This window comes from Aulonocara stuartgranti, assembly GCF_965226115.1.
Source record: "Aulonocara stuartgranti genome assembly, chromosome: 7".
In the NCBI taxonomy this organism is placed as follows: Eukaryota; Metazoa; Chordata; class Actinopteri; order Cichliformes; family Cichlidae; genus Aulonocara; species Aulonocara stuartgranti.
The window spans coordinates 58,361,609-58,387,337 of record NC_138945.1 but is presented as its reverse complement, the minus strand read 5'-3'; the positions used below and the strand labels follow the sequence as shown (position 1 = coordinate 58,387,337).

Below are 25,729 nucleotides of genomic sequence, written 5' to 3'. Positions count from 1 at the left end.
TCAGTTCCTTTCACTTTCAACCTAATTATTCTCATTGCCTTTCTTTGTCCTTCAGTAACACTGTGAACAATCTGAGTCGTTTTGATATATCCTTCAATGTGTATTGAGCAAACATGTAAGACTGCTTTTTTTGTTTATGTGCACAATATCTCTAAAATTTGAAATATTCAGTGTCAGGGTAATGCTAAAAACTAGCCCACTAATTTATTATTATCTAATAAAACTTATTGTTAAGGCTACACCAGGAGACAATCAACCACAGCTTCATTCTGCTACTATATGCTCAGACTGCTCTGAGTACTCGCACGTCGTTTATAGATTGCTGCAGCATTTATTAAATAAGTCTGTGTTTCTCCCAATGCTGTTTTCTCTTCTTTTCCTTCTTTTCTCTTTCCTCTCAACCCCCAACCAGTCATGGCACATGGCTCTGCCTCCTGGAGCCTGGTTCTGCCGGAGGTTTCTTCCTTTGAAAAGAGAGTTTTTCCTACTGTTACTAAGTGCTTGCTCGTAGTGGGTTGTTTGATTGTTGGGGTTTTCTATATCACTACTATAAAGACTTCACCTTACAGTCCGAAGTACCTCAACGCTACTGAATTGAATTAAACTGTTGCATATAGCCAAATCTGGCAATGGTTTGAAATCAGTTAGTTTCCTAAGTAAAGGAAACTAATTCAAGGAACCACAATCAAAAGCAGAGAACATGCAAACTCCTTATTAAAAAGTAAGGAAATACTTCTTGCTGTTATGCAATGAGGACATTTCCTTACACTAATTACATGTACCATAAAATATAAAACAAACCCTTAAATGCCACATGTAAGATTCAGTGAATATTTATCCAAAGTCTTAGTTTTGTTTAAAAGTTATGCATTCTTTACACCTTAAAGAGATACTAGTGGCATATTTTTTCAGATAGAAAGCAGGTTAGCAGGCCAAGTGTTTATCTGCTAAGAGAGCAGAGTCTCAAGTAATTGAGTGGAGACATTTTATTAATCCAAGTTATAAACATCAAGTACATCAGCTTATGGGACTCCCAAACATATGGTAATTAGCTTTTACTACACTAATATAATATATTAACACCCCAGTCCCTCCCGAAGACATGCATGTTAAAACACACACACAAACACACATGCACCCTCTCATTACCATATTGCACGAGAGGAATCATTTGCTTGATTGGACATAGCTTTTAAATAGTCAAGAGGTCCAGCAACCCAGAATGGGGTCTTAAATTTTCATCATGAATGACCTACAAACTACTGTCTATGAAAGAGTCATAAGATGCTTCCTACTCAAGCAACAGAAGTGTCAACTTGAAATATTAAAAATCAGTAGTCACTGGTGTGTAGATGTAGATTTAAAGAGAATAGTCCAATTTTTCTAGGACATTTTAACAAATGAATTAATAATTAAATAAGCCTAATCAAATATTTGCAGTAACCCTGTTTATTCCAGGTTTATTTATTTACTCTTCCCAAATTGATCATCTGTCCACCAGATTGTATTCATGTTGTTAGCTTAAAAACAATAATTCATTTCAATTAAATCAGCTGTAGTTGTTTTTGAGCTATCACATATATTAGTATCAGCAAAAGTGAGGTATAGTACTGTGTAAGTCAAGTGTCAAGCCTCCTTCTTTATACTTTTAAAGTGCTCCTGGTTAATCATTATCCAGACATATCTGGATAGAAAAATATACAGTAAAACATTATCAGTGATGGATTGGTCTTCCTAAAACCCAGACCTCAACATTATTGATGCAGTGTGGCATCATCTTGAGAGGGAATAAAATAAAAGGCAGCCAACATCCAAAGAAGAGCTTTGAATGTATTTCGAGAAGCCTGGAAAGCTATTTCTAGGCCCTGTTGAAACTAAGCTTACCTAAAAGTTCACACTCTGCTGAAGAATAAGCTAGTCATACCAAACATTGACTTTCAAGCTCATTAGAATAGTGCAAACTCTATTTTTTCACCTTATAAAGTCCCTATCAAAGGTTTAAGACCACTTTAAAAATGGCAAAAAAAATCATATTTTGCATGGTTGGATCTTAACAAGGTTCCAAGTAGAGCTTCAACCTGCAACAAGAAGAAATGGGAGTGAGACAAAACATTTATTGAAAACAAGGCTTAAACTAAAACAGGCTGTTTTACAGCTGATCAAACATTTAAGACGACATGCCTTTAAAAGGTCAAATCTGTGCAAAAATGTGGATTCATTGTCATTTCCTGTCAGGTAGTCATATTGTCATGACATTCTGATGGAAAAGGCAAATAAAACTTTCTGTTTTTGAACGTGGTCGCATTGTTGAACTGCATAAGCAGGGTTTCTCGCAGGGTGCTAATGCTGCTGAGGTGGGACGCACTATCACAGTCATTTGGAATTTCTTAAATGATCCTGAGGGTTATGGAACAAAATAGTCAAGTGGAAGGACCCAAAAAAATGTCACCAGCACTGAGCCGGAGGATCCAATTGGCTGTCCGTCAAGACACTGGATGATCCTCGACCCCAATTAGGGATGTTACTGGTGCCGACTGCAGCCCCATAACCATCGTACAGCATCAGAGACTGAAGGCTGAAGACTGAAGCTTCAAAAAGAAAAAACGTCTTCAAAGGCTACGTCTCCTTGAACTCCACAGAACTGACCATTTGGACTCTTCAAGAGAGCACCAAAAATGGGACATTGAATGGTGGAAGAAAGTTTTATTCTCTGATGAGAAAAATTTTAACTTTGATGGTCCTGATGGTTTCCAACATTAGTGGCATGACAAGCAGATCCCACCTAAGATGTTTTCTACGTGGTACAGTGGAGGGGGTGCCATAACGGTCTGGGGTGCTTTTTCCTTCAGTGGAACAATGGAGCTTCAGGAGGTGCAGGGGCATCAAATAGCTGCTGGCTATGTCCAGATGTTTCAGAGAGAATCCCTCATAACTGAGGGCCCTCGTCTGTGTGGTAATGACTGGGTTTTTCAACAGGACAACGCTACAATACACAATGCTTGCAGGCCAAGGGACTTAATCCAGGACAATAACATCACTCTGCTGGACCATCCTGCATGTTCCCTGTGAACCTTTGGGGATGGATTTACAAAAATGGACAACAGTTACAAACAGTAGATGCCCTTCCTGCTGCTGTCTTCATCACTTGGAGTAATGTTCCTACTCACCTCATGGAAACGCTTGCATCAAGCATGCCGCAACAAATTTTTGAAGTGATCAGCAATAACGGTAGAGCTACTCATTACTGAGATCATGTTTGGAACTTTGATTTCTCTTTTTGGGGGGTTGGAGGTGCGGTTCTAAACTTTTGATCAGCTGTAAAAGAGCTTGATTCAGTTTAAGAGTTGTTTTCAATAAATTGCATGCTCAAACAATGTTTTGTCTCACTCCCATTTCTTTTTTTTGCATGTTGAAGCTCTACTTAGAACCTTCTTAAGATCCAAACATGAAAGACATGATTTTTTTTGCCATTTTTCAAGTCGTCTTAAACTTTTGTTCAGGACTGTATATTGTATTTCCATTCATGTTTACATGTTTCAGTAAATCATTGCAACCATTTCTCATTTTTAGGACAATTTAAACACATGAGAGATGGCTCTAAACTTTTGAACAGCAGTGCATCGTAGTCAATGGAGCTTCATTTATACACTAGCAGAATCACCAATCAAGCATGAGTTTCCAGTAATATGATAACAATATCACTTGTAGATTTACAAATTATTCACACAAAAAAGAATCTAAAATCAGTTGACAGCTCACTTAAATAGAAGATATTTCAGATAAATGAGAGATTACTGTAAACTTTGAATCATGTACATTTGCTATAGTTAGGTCAAAGAATCAAAATATGTACCTAATAATGAGCCTGATAGGCCCTCTTTAAGCCCCCAACCATATATATAGTGTAAGGTGAATCTGTTAAATAGCTATCGGAAAAGTAAAGAACGCACGTTATTTATTATTGAGCTGAGTTTACTCAAGTCACTCAATAGCTAAGGAATGTGGAATTCTTTGCTTTTGCATGTCATACAGATCTTTGAGAAAAAAATGTACCAGATTTACCAAATAAAAGCCATTACCAAAAGATCTTTGTATTTATCTCTAATTTGAAAATATGAATTGTTAAACTTTGAGACTCCAAACTGAAAGACTTTCTGCTCTTGACTTTCACATTTTAGAAAAACAGAAAAAGCTTTCATTCAATTCATTTATTGATTCACTTTGAAATTGTTTGGAGAAGTAAATATGTCATATGTCATGATCAGCAGAATACTTAGCAGCAAATGTGAGATTGTAAGATGTCATTAGTGATTAGAACTGCTTGCAAAAACTGTGATTTTGTTTTAAGGAGTGTGTCTGTTCACTTTTAATAAGCAGGCAGGCTGCACAACAGTTTCCTGTGTTTTAAAGCTTATAGTACCAGACCTTCTCCATCTACTCAGCTGCTATTATTCTGTCAAGAGCTGCTGTGTTTTTGTCAAGAAAGGAAGTTATTTCATTTCCACCTTTTGTCTGTATCTGAATGCGAGCGACGCTCTTTCAGCAATATTCACTCCCCTCTCCATCCTAACAAAAATATACAACCTTTCTTTGGCCCGCAACGCTTGTTGGTTGCAGAAAAATAGGAATTTCCTCGATTGGTGTAAATCCCCACACCAGACTTCAGCTGTTGTTTTTTCCCCCTTTCCCCCCTGCTTCAGTGGATTACAGTGTTTCCATCAACCAAACAGACAGCCCCTAGAGTGCGAGATGATATCATCAACAATGTTGAGTAAATACTCATAAAACCTTGTTTCTTCCATTATGATCAGCAGCATTAAGAAATAATAAAATAAAATTATGAGAATGCAGGTTGACAAACACACCCATTCAGAAATATAACTAAGCCTATACTGTTGCAGTCGCTGTCCTTAACATTGAAACCATTGGTCTGATAGCTACAAGCGTCCAGCACTGTTGGTTTCAACGTCCTCTGTTTAAAAAAAAAAGTGTTCGTCAGCTGACCTGGAAAACCAAAGTTTTGAGTATAATCACAACTTTTCCGTTTTGGTAGTTGCATGTCCCAATGCAACCTGGGGCAACAGTTAGAAAGGCTGCTTTTAGCAGAAAGAATTCAATGACCATATTAGGCATTGTTTAGAACCTCTACATATTAGCTTTCACACACTCTGAGCTATAAAAGAAAAAAATGACTAATGACTTTCAAATAACTAATTTTAAATGACTGAGGCTAATACAGGCCAGATGATATGAATGTGCCATCCAGCAGCAGAGACACATGTTCTGTGGAAACAGGATTTGGATTAAAAATTAGCGATGTGGCCTTTTAAGTAGTAAGATTAATAAAAGAGAGATAAAAAGAGGCAGTCAGGTAGATAGAACCCATTCTTAGACTTGGCTTGATAAGGGAGTGGGAGGTCTCTTGCAGGCAACATCTGCTGTCATTAACAATATCAAATTTAATAACTGTCAACAAACTGCAAGGGAAATTCCCAGTTCTACATATTTCCTCACAGCATATTTAGCGTATTTTCACTCTTGCATAGCTGTATGTTGCAGTATGTGCTGTATAGAACAACTTGTCCATGCTCCAAAGACTCATAATCTAGAAGTCAGGGGTGTCCTTCACGTCCCACCACTCCTGTTATTGTTGCTTCCTGACCTCAGTGGCCTCTGCAAAAAAGACACTTTGCTTTAGCAGGACTGTTGTTAATCCTTTCAGGCAGCTATGAGCTTACCCCTCTGCTACTGCATAGCCTACAATAAAAGTGTATTACTTTGTATCTCCAATACAATTGAATGATATATATATATATATATATATATATATATATATATAATATATATGTGTGTGTGTGTGTGTGTGTGTGTGTGTGTGCTAATAATTTTATCATCTAAAATGATGGATAACCAGGTAAACTGGCAACAAAAAGGTTTTGCGTTCATATTATGTCTCCCTCTGATCAGGCTGATTTTACCCAGTAAGAATGCATTCATTCAGCAATCTTGCTATCTTGCTTTTGGCTTTTGGCCACAATATATGACCTGTCCTCCTGCTGAGGGGTTCGGACACATTAGGAGCAATGAAGCTAATGATATCAGAGCACTCTATAGAGCACATCAGTGCACAGGGATGACAAACCTGTCAGAAGACATAATCTAAGAGGAGGTCATAACATCTTCAGAAAACCGTAGCGATTTGCACTTCTTTCTCTGCCATCCCGTAATAATGGAGCGCCAATAAATTCCTTACCTGCCATGAGCCAGTGAGTTCACATGTAATAGCCAATGACATTAAAGGATGAAAAAAATAAAAACGGTGGTGTTGCTAGACGTCTAAGACCTTGTTAGACACTTAATTATCAAAGATGCCAGGAAACCTTTTATGAATAGCTTATTTTGAGGTGATTTCTCTATTTTAGTATCTTTAGCAATACAGGACTACTTTTCACTAGATACTGAGAAGTGAAACAGCAAAATATTCCTCAAAAAGTCTCACTTTTAGTGTTGTAAAGCGGCAGTAAAGTTAATGTTTTTACCCAGTGTAAATAAAGGCTACTGTATTGGCTCACTAAGGAAACTAAACTAATCTTAGGCCTGTTCAATTATCCATTGATCACCCAGCTATTTTTTTTAACTCATAATGTACTTTAATTGTTGGATTTTAAACTGAAAACTGGTGCAAGGGAAGAAGTATATGAAGTCATCTGATGAGAGCTGTATTAGACATAAAGCTACATTAGCTAATGTGGTGGTAAAAGTGATCAGATCTTTTTTGAAATTATTTTTATTATAAATGTCTGTTTCTCTACTTCTATTTAATTAAATACATTATAAAGTACTATTATTCTGTGTTATTAATTCGTAACATAAACCATTACAACACTCGTGTTTCTTAACAAAATTAATACAAATTCGTTGCATCTTTCAACTTGTTTTTTTTAACAATTTTGCTATGCCATTGTGTATTCTATTGGATCAGGAGAAGAAAAATGGCTGTTTTGTTCTTTCAACCAATGTTGGATAGCAGAGACAGCAGAAAAGATTGGTGAGTAGGTCTGCGTTTTGAAGCATACCTGTGTTAATCCTGCTCTAGATTGCTGTGCTGAGACTGCTTGTATTTACATATGCAGAGGATCCCGCTGTTTTGAGCACACCATTGACAAGACAGAGCAATTAATCATCCCCAAATACTCCCGCCGTGCAACAGACGACCCTTGCAGAACATGCTGCCACGGAGGGTGTGCAGGTGTGAATCAAGCTGCAAGAAAAAAAAAACTTCAGAGCCAGTCTCTTCCTCAATCTTTTTTGTTTGTCATCTCTGGACAGAACAGAACTCATATCTAATGCTTTCTTCTGCCCTGTTTTTTGAATGAGAGATATTCGTTTGGTGCCAGATCATCTCATATAGAGCTGCAAGGAGGGATGAGGTGGACAACGGTTCAGCAGGGCTGTCGCCATGGCAACTTGATTTGATGATCTTAAAAGGGTGGCTATAAGCAATACTAGGAGAAATGTGCTTTTTGCTTATGGGCTTGTCTCCCATTGATCAAAGAACGTTTTCTTGTAGGGAAAACTTCAGAAAGGGGTACAAAGTCTGGTGTCTGGCCAAGTTTGGTGTCTGCTGAAAACATATGATCTCACTTGTATCCCCACGCTGAATATTCGGTGTTTCCTTAAAATAGAATCCCGAGTAGGACCACCAACTTTTGAGAGATCAAAGAATTAATGAGACATGATGTGACTTCCTGCTGGATGGCCTCACTACTTACAGTTTTGCTTAAGTATTATAATGAGCAAATGCTTTAAAAGTAAAAAATCCTCATAATGTTTATAAGATTTGGTCTGAAGATCTTTTATGCCAATTTTTGTAAAGATTAGAAAAACTAAAATTGAAGAAAAATTGAAGAAAAAAACAACCCTGACACAATTCTGCCACAGACTGCATTACCCTTGTTTCCCCATCAGCCTGGTGGTGGGCCCATTTTACAAACCCTATTTAAATGATCACAACTCAGTTATTGCTTGGGTTTCTTAAAGATGGGAAGATGGGTTTTATCATTATATTTGGCGTATCATGGTAGATCAAAGCATTTATAAGGTACTGCTGTCTGAATGCCGACATAAAAATTAGAACATAAAACATAAAAGTTCTGCCTAGATTTTAACATGTGTTCTTTACATTACTACAACTCCTCAGTTCCTCAAGTCCTTAAAGATGAAAATTAATTTCTACTTTTACAGCTAAAATTACAAAATAAAGGTTTAAGAATTGGACATTGCTTCACAGTCTGAAAAGTTAGCAAACACGGAATAGCCTTAATAGCCTTAATACTAGATAGGGAGCACTCCACTGATGACAAAACACAAGTAAGACTGCACAGAAGAAATAATATCACTATTACTGCTAAAACCAACTAGTTAACAAAATTTTCCATTGGATTTATTATCTGCTTAGCTTAGTGCCGCCTTACAAATCTGCGAACAGGGCAGATAATTATCTCCAACGACTTCAGTCATTCACGATGACCGACGTCGGCCAAGTGATGTAGTCAACATTTAGATCTTCAGTGTATAAAAAATTTATTTCATGGACGAAAGGGTAATGTCAGGATGGCAACATCCATGTTTTCTCAACTATACCTTTGTATTGTTCATTAATAGTATAATGCAGCAGCATTATTATTTTTATTGCTCTTTTATTTACAACCAGTTCTAAGTTATCTTTCTGTTGCTTGATTTTTAACATGTAGCACAAAGTGGGTTTACCTGATTGTGGTCTGCTTACTGCTTGTGTACTTGATTGGGGGCTGGGAGACATTATATCTGAGGTGGCAATATAGAACAGTAATGAGCTTAAAAGCTAATAAGCTACACAAAGCTCTCTCTCTCTCTCTCTGAGCACCACACTTCAGCTCAATATTTAATGCTGAAATGAGTAGATGACAAACAATATGAAACCCTAATATATGTTTTGTTAAACAAATACCTCCTCAGTAATTATTGCATAGAACATCACCAATATAGCGAATTCAGAAAAAGTTAAAATGCTAAACTTAAATTGGTCTGCAGCCTTCAAAATGTCAGCATAGCATATAGTAAATTTGTCTTATTTCTTATCAGGAGAAACTCACTCCCAATTGTCTTCATACCCCTGGAGCAAGAGAAGACTGTTGAATTTCACTGAAGACCATCTGCTTGTTCTGAACAACTGGGGAAAAGAACATGCTGAGGTGTACGCTCTCCAGATAGCTTCCCTTGGCTTCTGATTCTTTTGCCTTTAACGTTCCTTCTGGCATCCTGTCTTTGGAGATGCTGCATCCGCAGGCCTCTGGGAGGTCTGACTTGTTGATGTGATGATATATCAGCTGTCCAAACATAGTGTCTTTAAATGCATTTTCTACACAAAAGTTCCTAAATGATTAACTTTTATACATACAGTCTTTTTTTTCTTTCTTTCTTTCTGTTTTTCTTTAAACTGCGGGAATGTCCAGGGTAGTTTTTGGGCCAAGTTAGGCAAGTGACACACCTTTATTTAAGCACTGCCCCTACAGCCAAGGGCAATTGAAAGCACAGAAAATAACACCATTGGTTGTACGAACATCTGCTCCCTGGATATTTGATTTCCCAGGCAGATGTTAGACCCCAGCTGCTATCACAAGATAATTTGTATGTTTGTGGAGAGAGCTCCCATTTGGCTCAGTTGATGGTTATGTCTTCTTTTTCTGAATCAGCCAGCCACATTGTTAAGCATATTTTACAGCCTCACCCAACCTAATGCCCCTGTGTACATATACTGTCCAAGTAAAATGTGTGTGTTTGTTTGTTTTTTGTGCACTTAAGACATATATTGCATTGTGTAGAGATAGGCCAAAATCTCACCTGAGTCAAAGAAGTCATTTAAAAAAAAGCTGACAGTTGCCTAATACAGATATTTCACAGTTCTGCAGGTTTGAGGTAAAATTGTAGTAGAGTTACCATCACATAATTAATCTGGGTTTTTTCCTATTCTCAAAAATTCAAACATACCGTATTTCTATTTTGTATCTAGCTGTTTATATTTGACGAGCAACTATATCTCATGCAAGAACTAAAAGTAAAGACAAAGAAATAAACAAGAAAAGGAAGAAAAGGCCTTACTTTTCGTGCCTTCTTGATTTTTCAGTGACCTCGTCCTATCTGTGTCAACACTAGAGTCAAACTGATAACCCCTCAGGCATCAAAAGCCATAGCATTTTATTGATCTTGTCATGTTTAGAAGCTCATAAAGGTTGTAACATCCTCCTTAAAGCTGCAATAACTGTAACATTATCTGCAAACACTGTTTATGTGCATATTGGAAAGCAGAAGAGTGACAGCAGATACAGTGCGCTTGGTTTTCAATAGTTATTTAACCAGGAAATGAAACTCTTGAGATTGAGATTTTCATTTGCTGTAGTGTCCCCAGATGACGTAGCCAGCATTAACCTAGTACACAGGGGAATTTGGAGCTCTCACAAAACATCTGCACAGATACAGGGAGAACACGCAAACTACACGTAGATGCATCCCACATTGATCCTTTCACTGTGAGTCAACAGCACTAACCACTGATGCACTGTGCTGTTTTCTGAAGTAAAGGTAACGAGTTGAATACACCACACTGTCATCATAACCATCTGTAAGGTCATAAGGTCTGGGTCTCTAGGCTTTTACTTTGAAAAGACTATATGGAAATGTGCGAAGTTAAGGCCCACCCTTCGGTGCCTCTGATTGGGTTATTTTTAGAGGATTAGGTCGACACATGACTTATGAGGAATGACAATTGGTCAGTTTAGGCACAAGGAGTGAATCAGAGGCATAGTATGTCCAGAGCCATCGAGTAAGTGACTTTTTCTCTCGTGCTATTTTAATTTCAAGTGAATATATTGTGTTCAGATCCAAATCTGCAGCTATCATCATCGTGCACTCCTCACATCCTTTGTACAGTAGCTGTTCCTTAGACTCATGCTGCGGCCACGTCAGACGCAGGTACTGGCATCATCTGTGACATGTCAAAGAGTACAGTGTACAAAAGGATAACTCAAGGAAGATTAGTCCCACACCTGACCCAGGGGGAAAACTGTAGCATTATCTGCTTGAAGAGACTCATGTCAGAGCCTCACAGGTCTTGACTGACCCCACCACTCCCCACTTTTGTCGAAGGCTTTAAATTCTCCCCTCCCAAGTTCAGAGTCGATTTGTTATCAAATCAACCGTCGAGTGTCTGATTCATTGCTATTCAGTACTCCGGCTGATTTATATGCAGAATGTAAAACAGATGCCTTATGCGATACATATTTATGGTGAGCCCTGCTCTCACAAGATTTATTATAGGTTCTTTCATCGGGGTGCGCATGAGCTGTGCTATGATGACTTGTATTTCCTCTCAGCTGCCAATGCCAAACTCATTAAAAAGAGGTGTGACTATTAATATACATTGTAATACTGACAGCTCCTAATTTATAACCCAAGTATATGTTTGGGATTTCTTCTTTCTTTTCCTCCCATTGTTGGGGTGGGGGTAGTGATCTTTTTGTATCTTCATATATATGTACATCCTCATGTGAACAGACGTGCACACGCTCGTATTGCTCCTGTGCATGTCTATGCAGTCCATGTATCATGTAAATACAGACACCATTTTTCATTTTTTTCCGCTTATTATATCTCATATTGATTTATTGGGTGTAGTCCCTTGACCCTTAGATACTTGGCTCTGGGCAATATGAGGTCCAATACGTGAAAAAATACAGCTTACTTTGAGTTACTCCAAACTGATATTATATATAAGAAAACACATCTATTTAGAAACTTCAGAAATCATACAAGCCATACTGTGCGCTCATATTTAGCTCCATTACTATTGAACAATGTAGCATAATCCTTGGAAAGTTCAAAATAAGATGAGATAATATATATGTTATTTTTCATTATTAATTAGATTATTATTAATATGTCATTAACCAGTGTAATGTATTATGGTTATGTAATGTATTATTGTATAATGTCCTATCATATGCCACGCTCATGTCATGTGTCAACTTCTCAGCCATAGTAATTTTTCCCAAGGTTACGGTATATCAAACTTCGTTTGACTTAGCAGAGAATATTCTCATGTCAGTCAGTATCCTTTTGTCACTTGTATTAAATACTAATACATACCTTTATATTTAGTACACATCGCACTCAGAAATCATCTGAGCCATGCAGTGATAGCAGTAAAAATGGGAATAACTCTCACCTGTACTCTGCATATATGAAATATGTTATAGTCTTCTATCCTGAAGTTAATGTGTTTCGACATCAGTGATCAGCACAGTGGAGAAGCCAAAGCAGTAGGGCTCCAGCAGCATGCTGTGCTGACCAATCAAAGGCATTAATCATGTGTGTTTATGGTAAGGTTCTGTAAAATCCTGAGAACATAATCAGAAAGCTCATAAGTCAGTAAAAATGTCTAATTTCTACATTTAGAAATCATACACAGTGATTTGAGGAATTTGTACTGAATGCTTTAAGCTAAATTTAGGAAATTAACACTAAGAGCTGATCGACCCTATTTCTAGGTATGGCCGTAGTTTGCATATAATAGATGGCTGCTTTGATGTCATCTACTACAGCGGCCCCCAACCCCCGGGCCAGGGACCGTGAGTCGTTTGGTACCGGGCTGGGAGAGTTGAGGCTCGGGTGTGAAATTTATGGTTTTCAGGGTTTTTATTGGTTTTTAGCATTATTTTTTTTAATCATTTTTATCGTTAACTCAGTTAACTCTGTTATGAATAATTCTTCTTTTTTTGGTACCGGTACTGGTTTTATTTTTTTGTATTTACCTGCGACACCTTAAAGGTCGCTCCGTGAAAATATTGTAGGATATAAACCGGTCCGTGGCGCAAAAAAGGTTGGGGACCGCTGATCTATTGGATGTCCCAGTGTGAAGTTAAGTCCCAATGAAAATCTAAACCTCTTTTTCTATTAACACTTTGATGTACAAGAGGTCGATTTGACTGAAGAAATTATTCTCCCCACTTGAAATCTTTCCTGTGTTATACTCCTTTTTAATTGTAACTGAGACCATTTTACAACATATTTTACAACATGAACTCTGAGTGACAACGAGCATAGAGTGGATACCAAAATTGATAGCCTTAATCTTATTATAGTGTCATTATGAACTAATTTAATAGCGTCTGTCTCTGCTAAATAAAATGTGAGCACTGATTATGTTGGATCCTGTGATGTCTTCATACATTGGGCTTGCTCAGGTGCATTCTACCAATCAGATTGAAATCTGGTGTTTTTGCAGGCTGGGTCCTAAACAGTTTTTGCAGTTTGGCAGGGGACAGTGTTCTGCTAGTGGAGGTCACCATTGTTAGGGAGGGCTGTTGCAACATTGTTTAGGTGGCTACTACATTAAAAAGTAACATTTACACCAAGGCCAAGACCCAAGGTTTCTCAGCAGAACACTAATTGCAGTGAGCTTATCACCGCTATTCACTTCAACTATCACTGCCACTTATCAACATTTTAAACAGCTGTTTAAACACATGATTGTTTGTAATCATTCTGAAAATGCAAAGATGTGCAGACACAAGTAATCACTGCTGCAGTTTTGCCTTTTTCAGATGACCAAAAATCATATGTTGGGATGACTATACACTGTCAGTCATCCCACCAGTGTCACTGTTGCATGGGTTAGTAATTAGTTCATAGTTTACCTTTAAAACAACTCATCCTGTCAGCCTGAGAAGATTCTCCTATATGCCAAGTTCTGAAGAAAATCATCAGTACTAAAATATTCAAATTTTTTTCTCTAATATGTTATGATGGCTTCAGGCAACTAAAAAAAATCTGGCTTTATCGGAACGTCAAAGATGTAGAGACAAATCCCTAAAAAAGCGTTATTAGGAACAATACTTTTTTTTTTTTTACTTTAGAAACTATATTCTTCTGTTTGCAAGTTTATCAGTGAATTCGTGTTTCACAATAATTCACTTTAAAAGAAACACCATATGGAAAAAAAACAAAGCTGTAATGCAAATGCAATTATCAAAACTTACAATGTGGAGTAAAAAATATACATACATAATTTAAGTAATGTGATTTATTTAGTAATAATGCTTGCAGGGGACTATGCATTGGTTATTCTATATATACATTTGGCTGTGGCACAGAATCTGGTTAGCATTATTTGGCTATTATTACACTAATGAGTAATAATTTTTGATTTAACATAGGACATAGGATGCTTTTGTCCCGACTTTTGAAATCCATGCTAAAGTTTAAATTTAGAACACTACATCTTCAAAATACAGAAAGAAATGTCTGTAAATGGTCAGTTGCTTTTTCAAACAGCCACATGAAATATCTCACCTGGTACTCTAAGACAACAACAAACCAAAGAGGAGGAGAGTAAAACCATTTTCTACTCTTATCCCTTGACGTTCAGCATGCATCCCTGCCATCTATCCCCATTTCTGGCTCTCTGTGTTTCTCCCTCAGCCCACACTTGAGATGCTTTTATGTTACACGACCACTCGAATTTGAGCCCAGGGGGACACTATGGGTCCCTGAGCGAGAAAGCCCCCAAAAATCTATAGACCAGATGTATGATGTTATATGGTCAAACTGGCAAACACAAAAGGTCTAAAAACAAAAGCCATGAATTAACCGAGAGGCTTTCAACAGTGTGTTTTCAAAACAGCCCAGCTGAGAGCTCAGATGCCTCTCCTCCTTCTCAGTCACTCCCTCGCTCCAGCCTCGCTCTCAGCATTTCTCCATCTCTCTTTTCTCCCGCACTCCCTATCTCCCCCCTTTCTCCGTCTCCTCCTCTCTGTCTTATTCTCTCTCTACCACCCCCCGAGACTAAATGCTTAAAAAGAAAAGAAAGGACACCATTTTTGCTAATTAGTTGAGGACTTAACAGGCGCAGGATATGCTGCCTTAGTTTTTCATCTGCTGTCCACGGGCTGTCGACTGTCCTGTGAAGTTGAGCCTGTGTGGCTAAAAGTAGAAGAAAGGAGCAGGGTAGACACACACAAATGCCTCAGTGGAGATCCTGAACAGGCCTCCAGTGGGGGTTGAGCTCAAAATGGGGGCTAATCATTAGTATTTAACATTTGGGAATAAAGAACCCTTAAATTAGAAGTGTAAATGGCTCTGCGCCCCACCTCCATCCTTAGAAATGTTCACAGGCATTTTTAAATCAGAGGGGGTTTTTTTTCCGGCATGTGTGGACCTGCATGTGCAGCAACAATACATATAAAAGGGAAAAAAAAGAAACAAGCACATTAGCACATCCACAAAAATTATGGTTCATACTCCTCTTTTTCACATAATCACTATAATTTTCTTCTTTTGGTACTAAACAGAAGCATTAATTGAATATCCTAATTTATGTTTGCTTTTTCATTTATTTTTTTAAATATATTTGCAGTCATTAATGTGAAAAATCTAATTCTATTCACATTAAAAAATATATATTATCCTTTGAACATGGCAATTTAAATTTACCTTAAAGTTAAAAGGAGTTAGTGTGTCAAACTGTATAACTAGACTTTAATTGATAGGTGATACTTGCATACAGTAGGAACACTAACACTCTGCAGACACAAAATGGTCAGCTGGAGTAAGTTGTAAGTTGCTCATTTTAAAATATTATATGCCATATCATTTAGTTGATGTTCATATAAATGACACTGATTAGACTGATCTCTGTCTGTCTGTAAAACTGGTCTCATGGCCATGTCTATATTTAATATATATATATATATATATATATATATATATATATATATAATTTTTTTTTTTTTTTTTTTTTTTTTTCCATAAAATACTTTGCATACAAATAGGGAAAACTGCCTGCTATTTCTATCGTACTAATAAGGTAAGCAAACCTTAAGTATAAGGAAACTGTTTTTTGTGTAATCAAAAGCAGGTCCAGCAGGTGAAACAGCAAAAAATATACACAGACAACGAAAGCTGAAACTCAAGCCATAAACTTAATTTGCACTTCAGAAACCAGCAGGTCAGGTACAAGGCTCTTCTAAAACTGTGAATTCATAATCACATTAACATATGCAGCACTACAGCAAACAACTTTCAACTGTAAAAACCTCTTAATACCCATAACGTATTTCATGTCGCCGAGTCTGGGGAGGAAACTGACATGGCTCGCCTGAGTGTCTGAGGTTTAGAGAAGCACAACAAAGTGGAAAATTAACAGAGTGGAAACTTAATAAACAGTTGCTTCGCTGCAACACAACTCGGGGTAATTCCCGCAGGAAGAGAAAGGCCAAGAGCAGAGGAATGGCAATGAGACTTTCAGCGGCGTCCTCCGCTGTGTTAAGACAGGAAGTCAGGGGTGAGGAGAAGGAATCTGAAAGTCAGAGTTCAGCAATCGCTTTTGAAAAAGTTCAGCGTGTCTCTGCCTTGTTACGGCCTCTCAGCATTTCTGCCTCACAAGTTAAAATGCTATCTTCTCCCTGATAACCGAGTCAGATAAAGCATCTGCCAGAGGTACAAATGGTAGTTCTGTTGTCATGTCCTAAAACACTTGTACAGAGATCTCTGTGTAGTTGTTATATTGCACGTTAAAAGGACCAGGATAAAATGGTATAGGCTGCTAACGTTCCCGGCTACTTTCCACAAATGGGTGTATTTATCAGAGATGTAAGACACACATCCTATTAAACCAAGGGCACCAGAGAAATTCCTCACATGATCACCACAGACCCATAACTGTCTGGGACAAAAATGGAGGCAGTGCCGTATGTCAGTTATATGGAGCAATAACCAACTTAAAGAAGTGTGGTAATAGAGCCATTTACCTGATCCTGAAAAAAGAAGAGAGAGGACTTGGCCCCCAAAAGCCACACATGCACTCGCATAAACACACACACACACACACAGTGACACAAACAGTGGGGGTTTGAACAAATAGGTCTTTCTTTCTTTTTTAAAAAGTGTAAATAGAGTAAAAATATGGCTACAATTCTATGTGAAGAGTTGTAGAATACAATATAAGAATGTTGTAATGCAAAACAAACAATGTTGTCTGCATTATTGGTGAAATTGTCCGAACTGTTATTTGACTTTGGATGTTATATTTTGTGGCTTCACCATAAACACGCTGCTCCATGCAGTGTGCATAGGTGCTTGAAGGTGTTCATGCTGACCATGTTCTGCAACTCAGACTTACACAACTTACCGAGTGCCTAACAAGTGGAATTTGTATTTTTGGCAGCAAAATGACACAACGAGCTGTGTAGTGTGTCACAGTAAATATAGAGGAAACTGAAAGTGCTTGTGGGTACTTTTTTAAAAATTTGACCAGAGGTGAAATTGCTGTACTAATAACAAACTAGTAGAAAAAAAGGAAATTATATCGTATTGGTAACGCAAATGTCATAAAAATTAATATATAGTAAATTACTGCATGTGTAAGAACATATAGTGAGATTTTGTATATTTAACCACTGACATGACTGCCTGTCACGACATATTACCAGTGTGTGAAATGTTTTGTTGTGCTTTGTCTTGTTATTGCTGTTGTCATTGAGGTGGTTGTTCTTGTCACACACACATCAACCATACACACCGACTTGTGTTACTGAAACCGTTAAAGACTGCTGATGCGGGGAGGTGAACACACAGTTGCTTAACTCATTATGCTTCTTTCTTTTTCTGACAGGCAGCTTAGAAGTGCTGAGTAATCTGACTGCAATAAACAGCACAGGGACGTACAGCCGCTAGCAACGACCGCTAAAAAGTGGAATGGAAATACTTACAAGCAGTCAACAATGAATTATAATAATAGAATAGAAAGAGGGTGTTATGTGTGGCAGCTTACTAATTATTTTATACCTAGAAAGCAGAATGAACCCACATAAAGAAGAGGCGAGTGAACTTCTTTGTGTTGTGTACATCCCACGAGTATATTGCCATCATTTTTGATTGCAGTCATAAATACGGAGCACCGTTTCAAAACAGTGCAAGCTGGGAGAGTGTATGAACGAGCATGTTGTTCAGGAGTCAGGCAGGATTATGCTCTGAAATCCTTTGAACCAGGAGCAGCGGGGGCCACTTGAGGCAGGGCAATTGGGCAGACTGTGAAACAGGTCTCCAGTAGAAATGTGCTTATTTATGTAATCATGCAAGAAATATCTATTCTGTTGCTTGTGAAAGGATCTAAGATGGGAACTCCAAGCGTCTCTTTTCTTGGATTCTGGTTCAAAATAACAGTATAACTGCTCCCCCTGGTGTGCTTATCACTGCACTGCCTGAGAGAATAATCTGTGGTGTAATTAGTATGCACCCTCGGGTCAAAATACAAACTTTGTAGGAGTGCATTTTCACATAATGCGCCAGCTCTGTAGCCTTTCTTTCACCTCTTCCTGGCAGCCAGAAAATATTGCAGTGCATTCAACGACTTCACTGAATACAAAAGCAAAAAAAAAGGAATTGTTCAAGTAAGACAACATAACCTGCTCAATTAAAATATTTGCTATCACAGTCAAAGTTTCACTATATTGTCCCGTAAGCTTCTTTCTAATCCTTGAGTGTTGAACCTTGAATTAAAATTTATCTCTCTGTCAGAACTTCAGAAAGTGGGGAAAAAAAGCAACACGGATAAACTTGCTCTCCTCTCTCTCCCTCTGCTTCCCACACAACTACACACACATATACTGTACATCCCACACATACACAAACTCATGTAAAGACAAAAAGTACTTTTCATAATTCAGTAAGCTCATAAATCACAGCAGGTTGAGGCTCCACAAAACCTCTTTAACATCCTTTAAGTGTTAAATCATCACTTTGTAGGAAGAGCGAAGGAAAAGACAGGAAAAGGGGCAAAAGAGCAAACTAGAGAGAGCTGTACTTTTTCAAGAATTAAGTCTGGGAGTATGCAGTTCTAGCCTTTCAGTCAAATATGTTGCCATGCAAGGGATTAGAGGTCTGTGACGCACTAGGTCTTGACCTGTGAGCCTTGGAGCCTGGCTGTAACTTGACCCAATACCAGGTGTATGCCTGTGGGTCAAAGGGTTGGGAAAGCATGCAACAAAAGACAGCTCCTCAATAAAACCCTCACTGCTCCAATTAACCATTTTAAACCTTGTTTTCAAGCCCTCAAATAGCTCCTGCAAGCATGGGTTGCAATGTGTGGTGCAAAGCCTCATATTACCTTAATTGTAGAAGCCTACACAAATGTCAGCTAAATGAAATGTGTGGTGTGTATATCCTAATAGAGAGAATGTTAATGGCATGCTTACTCCCTGCACCCGCCCGGCTTTGCTTTTACTTTCAAAATAATTTACTGCGCCTTTAAAGCACCCCGTCATCTGCAGCCAGAGACCCATAACTGTCATGTGAGTCGATCATTTACTGGGCGATCTCCTAAGTGTTACGTGTTAATGGGTAGAAGCTGTAGAAAACATAGGGAAATAACTAACACCTACAGAACCAACAGATCAACTCTGTAGAAAGGGAAACTATATCATTTCATAACACATTCAGGACTGCAGCAGTTAATCAAGCTACCTGCCAACAGAACTGCCGTTTCTCATGAACGTGTCAGAGGAGATGTCTTTAAGTATGCTCATATGGGACTGAATAACTGAGTGGGATTCTTTCAGTTGCATTAGTTGTTGACACTGGGGAGTTTGGAACATTATATTTTCTGGTGACAAGGTTAATGTAACATAATATAAGCCTCTAATACTCTGCTTATTTCTGGCTATGAAGCATAGCTGATTTCGTATGTATTTACGTCTAATTTTTGAAATGAGACGCGTATGATTGCACAAACGATTTCATATTTGACTGTTTCCAGACATGAGTGTGATTGATTTAACTTTCTTTTGAGAGGTAAAATAACAAAAATATGTTTGTAATTACATTCCACATTAATCAAAAAATGTATTAGGCGTTTCAGGCTGGAGTGACCTCCTGGCTCAAACTGACTACACTTGGAGTCCACGACTAGCTGGCCTCAGAGAGTTATTAATTGCTCCAGCATGCCCTTGCACAATGTGTTTGGATAGGTGTTTCTAACAAAAAATCCTTTGTGTTGCTTCACTTTACTCTGTGACTCAATTAGGGAAGGAAATGAGAGTAAATACAAAAAGCTATTGTCTGTCTCCAAGTTCCAGCACGAGCTGAGGATCTTACATAACGTTATTGTATCTTGTCTACAATAAGTTTTATACATTTTAGCTGAATTGATGGAGATGTTACGGGATCAGAGAGTAAGATTGCTATTACAGGCTGATCTTAGTTACTCCTGCTCTCTTTTCTATTTCGTAGATTGCATAAAGTGTATGTGAACATCAGAATAAGCAAGACTATAATACAGTAAAGAGCTGTAACTGATAATACTTAGTGAGGTAGTACAAAAAATGCAAATTAAGATTTATAACCCAAAGCTACCATGCACATCTTCATACTACTTGTTTTTGTCTTACCAAAAAAAAGATCAGTTTATCATCACATAAGTCAAATAATGAATAGAAATCCTCGTATTTGACATTTGTTGCTTGAACGGTGCATCATTGATCAGTTATGGTTTCAGCTTCATATTTTAGGTGGTTTTTGATTTATTTTCTAGGCACAAGCCAACAGTGTCAGTATAGATGTCATAACTGGTGAAGCTCTGCCAGCATGGGGATATACCATCAAAAACATACAAACCCTTCAGACAGTTTCCTTTGTTTTGACAGTATGCTTTGTCTCTCTGTTTCACCTCTGTGTCTCTCCCTGCCCAGCTCCTCTCATTCACTCTACTAGCCTTGGAAAGGGGTTTCCTACTGAGGCAAATTCCAACGTGCACTTGCCAAATGACCCATGACTATGGGCGGACAAGGTTACCAGTACTGACTTTTACAACCATTTCTGCCTCCATGCTAGTCTCTGTGTCTCCCCGGCTGAAATAGTAAGCCAGATACCGTTGTAATGAAAAGCTCGAGGCTCAGGACAAACCTGCTGCTCTGATGCCCTCCAGGCTCAAGCTGACAAAAACATCAAGACAATGACAGCAAAGTATGAAAGGTGAACAAAACCCCAAAGGATATTAGAGAGATGGATGAGCAAAAGGTGACAGACCACTAGAATCTGTTCGCTAAATAAAAGTGCAATTTAGGATCTTTATGGGTTCCTTGTGTTGTACACGGCACCTGTGGTGTAGACTAATAGGTGCTGTGTGTTTTGTTTTGTTTTTTCATTTCTTCTGATGAGACTCTCCCTACATGGGCGAGCTTTAGAAACACTTCACACAGTACTTGACCTACAGTGAGTCCATTGTCATGTTAGGTGACACACTGAGGAGATGCTCTCTTATTTATTTATTTCATTTTAATGATGAAAATCACACAAATCACATGATCACACAGAAACAAAAATATGTCTTCTTTTGTTTTCTTTCAGAAAAAGAATCCAGCACTCTCTCTTCTTGGCACGTGCAGTGGAGTAAAATCTTTTTGTGAGTAACACAATGTGACACCACGGTCAGTAAAGACTGATGTGAACTTCAGTCATGCAGAGCATTAGTGCTGCAGACTGTGCTAGAGACATAGTGTATTGGAATAATCCCATCTATAATGCAATAAACTGCAGTTTAAAAAATTATGGGTAATAAGAGTACATTCTGAAATTCTGAACATGGGAGACGTAACAATTTTATGGCATAAGTATTAAAGTCTTATGTCAGCGGTATTAGTAGATGGTTGCCGAGATCAGCCACCCTGAATCCTGATCTGGCAGGTTTTCTTTTTATTCAGGCTATCTAACATTTGACCATTGCAAAGTTCTACAAGTAATGATGCCTCCTATATTGTTTTTGTGCTAACGTAAAAAACTATGAGATATATTGACATGAAAAGGAAAACAAAAAAGGAAGAAAAAAAGAAACTGGAATCGTCTCAACCTGAAAAATGTGCTGGGCAAAGATATTGGACTTACCTTGTAGTCATCTTCAAAATGGCAAGTATTTGGGCACCTTTTAAATCTAATGGCTTACTAAGTAGTGAGGTGTACTATTTTGTGAATACTTTGTACCCCATTGCTGACATATTAACCACAGTGAGCTGACCAGAGCATCGAATTAAAAGCCAAGAACTCACGGCCATGTCTAACTGGCAAACACGTTTTTAGACAAAAACAACAAACACAATGACGACTGCCAGTGTTGTGGTGAATTCACCAAAAAGGTGTAAGGTCACTACCTTAGAAGTTGTTGTTTTTTTCCCCCAATCTTGAGAGCCAGACGATATATTTAGTGTTCAACAATTATAATAGCTACAGAATGATTTTACTTAAGCCTCAAGCAGACGTACTGTTTTTTTTGTTTGTTTTGTTTTAACTTTTACTTCTGGAGATTTCCCAAATTTATAAGCTCATTATCACATAGTTGGATTGGTATGTCATAGCTGTGACCTTTGGAGACGTCAATAAAGAACAGCAAAAATAAACCACTTACTAAATAAAAGGACTGTTACATTTACAAACCAACTATCATTTAGATCGACCAAAATAAGCTACCATCAACAATTTTTCATTTAAAAATATTGTAACTAGAATGTTTGACAGGATACCTTCTTTCAGCTGGTTTCTTATTCTTAAGGTGTCGCCACAGAGGGTGGCTCCCCATGTTTGATTTGACTTATTTTACTCTGAATGCCCTTCCTGATGCAATCATCAAGGGATCTGTGTCTCCACTCTGTCTTGAACCAAGGGCTTCATATGTTAGGCAATTGGGTAAACCCCTACACCAGATAACAGACAATCTAAAACAAATGTTAAAATCTAGATATACAGTGCTTAACCAATTTTCTAAACCAACCAACTGCATTTTTTTTATAGTGCCAAATCCCAACAACATTTGTATCAAGATGCTTTGTATTTTAAAGTAAAGACCATGCAATAAGACAGAGAAAACAGAGAAAACCCCAACAATTATATGACCACCTATGAACAAGTGTTTTGGCGACAGTGGGAAGGAAAAACTCCCTTTTAACAGGAAGAAACCTCTGGCAGAACCAGGCTCGGGGAGGGGTAGCCATCTATCATTACCAGTTGGAGTGAGGGGGAAACTCAAACAACACTAATGTTTTAGAAACTGTAAAAAACTTAAAAATGGCTGTTTTCACTGAACTGAATTCACATTGTTAGACCCTATTTCAAGTATAATGACTAAAATGTGCTTGACCATCGTTTTCGGTTTTTTTGTAAAACAGTAATTTTGAAAATTCACGCATAACAAAAATGTTAGCATTAAAAATATTTTTGCAGTTAAAGAACTTGCACATACTTGTGGATAAACTATTAGAGAAACATAAAAAATGATTTTCGTAGCTACCAATACTGTTAATTTAGGGCAACTGTTGCATAAACCTTACAATAGGTGCTAAGCACTGTATGTCCATCAGTGACATTTTGAATTGTTAGTTGGTTTTTCACTGTACAAAAGTGAACTGACTGTTTTAGAAAACCATCAAACCAAACTGCACTCATGCTCATTCATGCCCCTTATCTGTTACTCGAAAAGGGTTGTAAAAGTTAATGGTGCTGGGATTAAATAAATGTATTCCTCCTGTAGTATTAGCTCTATTTTCATGTCCCAGTGAATCGAATGGCCTATTGGACTGGAGTGCTTCTTTTTGCTTCTGTAGTTAAAGGTGTGTATCTTACATTGTTTCAAATTAGGAAAGATTTGAACCGCAGTAGGATCATGGTGGTTTCAAAGGTCTGTTATTGTAAAAAAAAAAAAAAAAAAAAAGAAGAAGAAGAAGAAGAAGAAAAGAAAAGAAAAGACAGACAAAGGCAGTGGACAATCTACATAATTACAGGGCAATAATATTCTGCTGACCCTACAACACCATGACCTCTCTAGGTTAAGTCAATGTGTTAACTGATGATCTACAAACACTCTGGAATTCTTCAGTTGATTTTGAACAGCTGTGCAGAGGGCACTGACCAAACACACAGAGGAATATGTGTTAATGAACAAACAAAAATTATTTTTCAACAAAAAAATGGCAGAAAAGCTTAATAAGCTTTAGTGTGTCTTACTTTTTTTTTTTTTTTTTTTATCTTTGACACATTACTTTGCTAAATAAACAGTACTGACTAAGCAAGACCCCACAAGCTCTAAGAAACATTATACACCATTTACTTTATCTGTAAAAGTATTTCTTTTTTCTTTTTCTTTTTTTGGACTAAAAAGATTGCATCAAGGGGGAGACAGAGGACCAAATGGGAACAGTATCTCTTTTCTTTGAGAATTACATGAAGAGTGAGCTAAATATGAGGGAGGAAAGCATGCATGAGTGGTAGGCAGTGCCGGAGTGTGGTTGTTCATGAGGGTATGAGCTCCTAGCCCCCAAGGGTGCAAACCCTGTCAGAGAGATCATAATAAACTGTCATCTGTACCGCCAGGGGCTAAAGTTCTATGCTGGTGCTGAGACCACAGGAAGACTGAAATGCTAAGTGATGCCACACTTTAGAGGGCTTCTGTACTGTGAACACACGAGCCTGAAGATAAGAGTGAATTTATTTCCAAAAAATATCAGCGCCCAGAGATCAGATACTAGAAAGCTGTACACAGAGATCAGTATACTGAATAGCAAATCCGTTCCTATTATTTTGGCTCTCCTATTTATACAGTTAGGCCCATAATTTGTTGTAGTTTCTGTAGTTTTGCCTGTGTACACCACCACAGTCAACTTTGCATCAAACAATCAATATGTGGACGAACAGCAGACTTTCAGCCTTCATTCAGTGGGTTTTACCAACAAAAAAACAACTGCTTATGAATTACAGTGGTATAGATAGTCCCCCATTTTCAGAGGCTTAAAATTAATTGGACAATTAGCTGGCAACCAATTTCATGACCACGTAAGGCTTCTTCTGTTGTGATTTCATAATACATGGACATAAAATCTGAAGTTCATTTCAAAGTTTTCCATTTATATTTAACAGCTTATCATTGTCATTTTAAACATGGCGACCAAAGAGGTGTAGATACAACTGAGGAATGTCATGATTAGACTGAAAAACCAAAATACAACTAGATAGCAAAAGCTTTATGAATATCAGCAGTCAGGCACATGTTTGGAAAGAATGAATCCATTGGCCAGCTCAGCAAAGTTAAAAGACCACAGGAAACAACTAAAGTGCATGATGACAGAATTCTTTCCATGGTTTAGAAAAACAACTTTGCAGCATCTAACCACGTCAACAAAACTCTCAAGGAGATGGGCACATCATTGCCAAAGTCTACACTCAAGTGTTTACAAGAAGACCCAAAACACTGGTTACATTCAAGAACAGGAAGCCCAAATTAGACTTTGCCAGAAACTTTGCCAAAAATATCCAAAAGAGCCAGCACAACTCTGTTAAAAAAAATCTTCGGACAGAAGAAATCAAGATTCACTTGTACCAGAATGATAGGAGGAGGAATGTATATGGAAAAGGAGAGAAACAGGTCATGATCATGAACACTGGAGGTAATGTTATGGCATGGGCCTCTATGGCTCCCAGTGGAACCAGGTCACTAGTGTTTATTGATGATGTGACTGCTGATTGAAGCATCAGAATGAATTCTGAAATGTGCAGGGCCTGCTCTCTGCTCAGATGTAGTTTATTATACACAATGTATTATGTATGAACGTTAATGTATCCAGGCAGTGACAACACAACCTTGTATTGAACAAAATGC

At 37.8% G+C, this 25,729-nt stretch overlaps 1 protein-coding gene across 8 annotated transcripts in view; it reads left to right on the top strand.

Annotated features, from left to right (window-relative positions):
* lysmd4 (LysM, putative peptidoglycan-binding, domain containing 4) overlaps window positions 1-25,729 on the top strand; it is a 199,531-nt gene that overhangs the window by 90,305 nt on the left and 83,497 nt on the right. For 7 of the 8 annotated variants that reach the window (XM_082538459.1, XM_082538453.1, XM_082538456.1 and 4 more), the window contains one exon: window positions 21,439-21,493. In XM_082538459.1, coding sequence (XP_082394585.1) covers window positions 21,439-21,493 — 55 coding nt within the window. Of the gene's footprint in view, window positions 1-10,971; window positions 11,011-21,438; window positions 21,494-25,729 lie in introns of those variants that run through there. The other variant, XM_082538457.1, reaches the window with a different exon arrangement.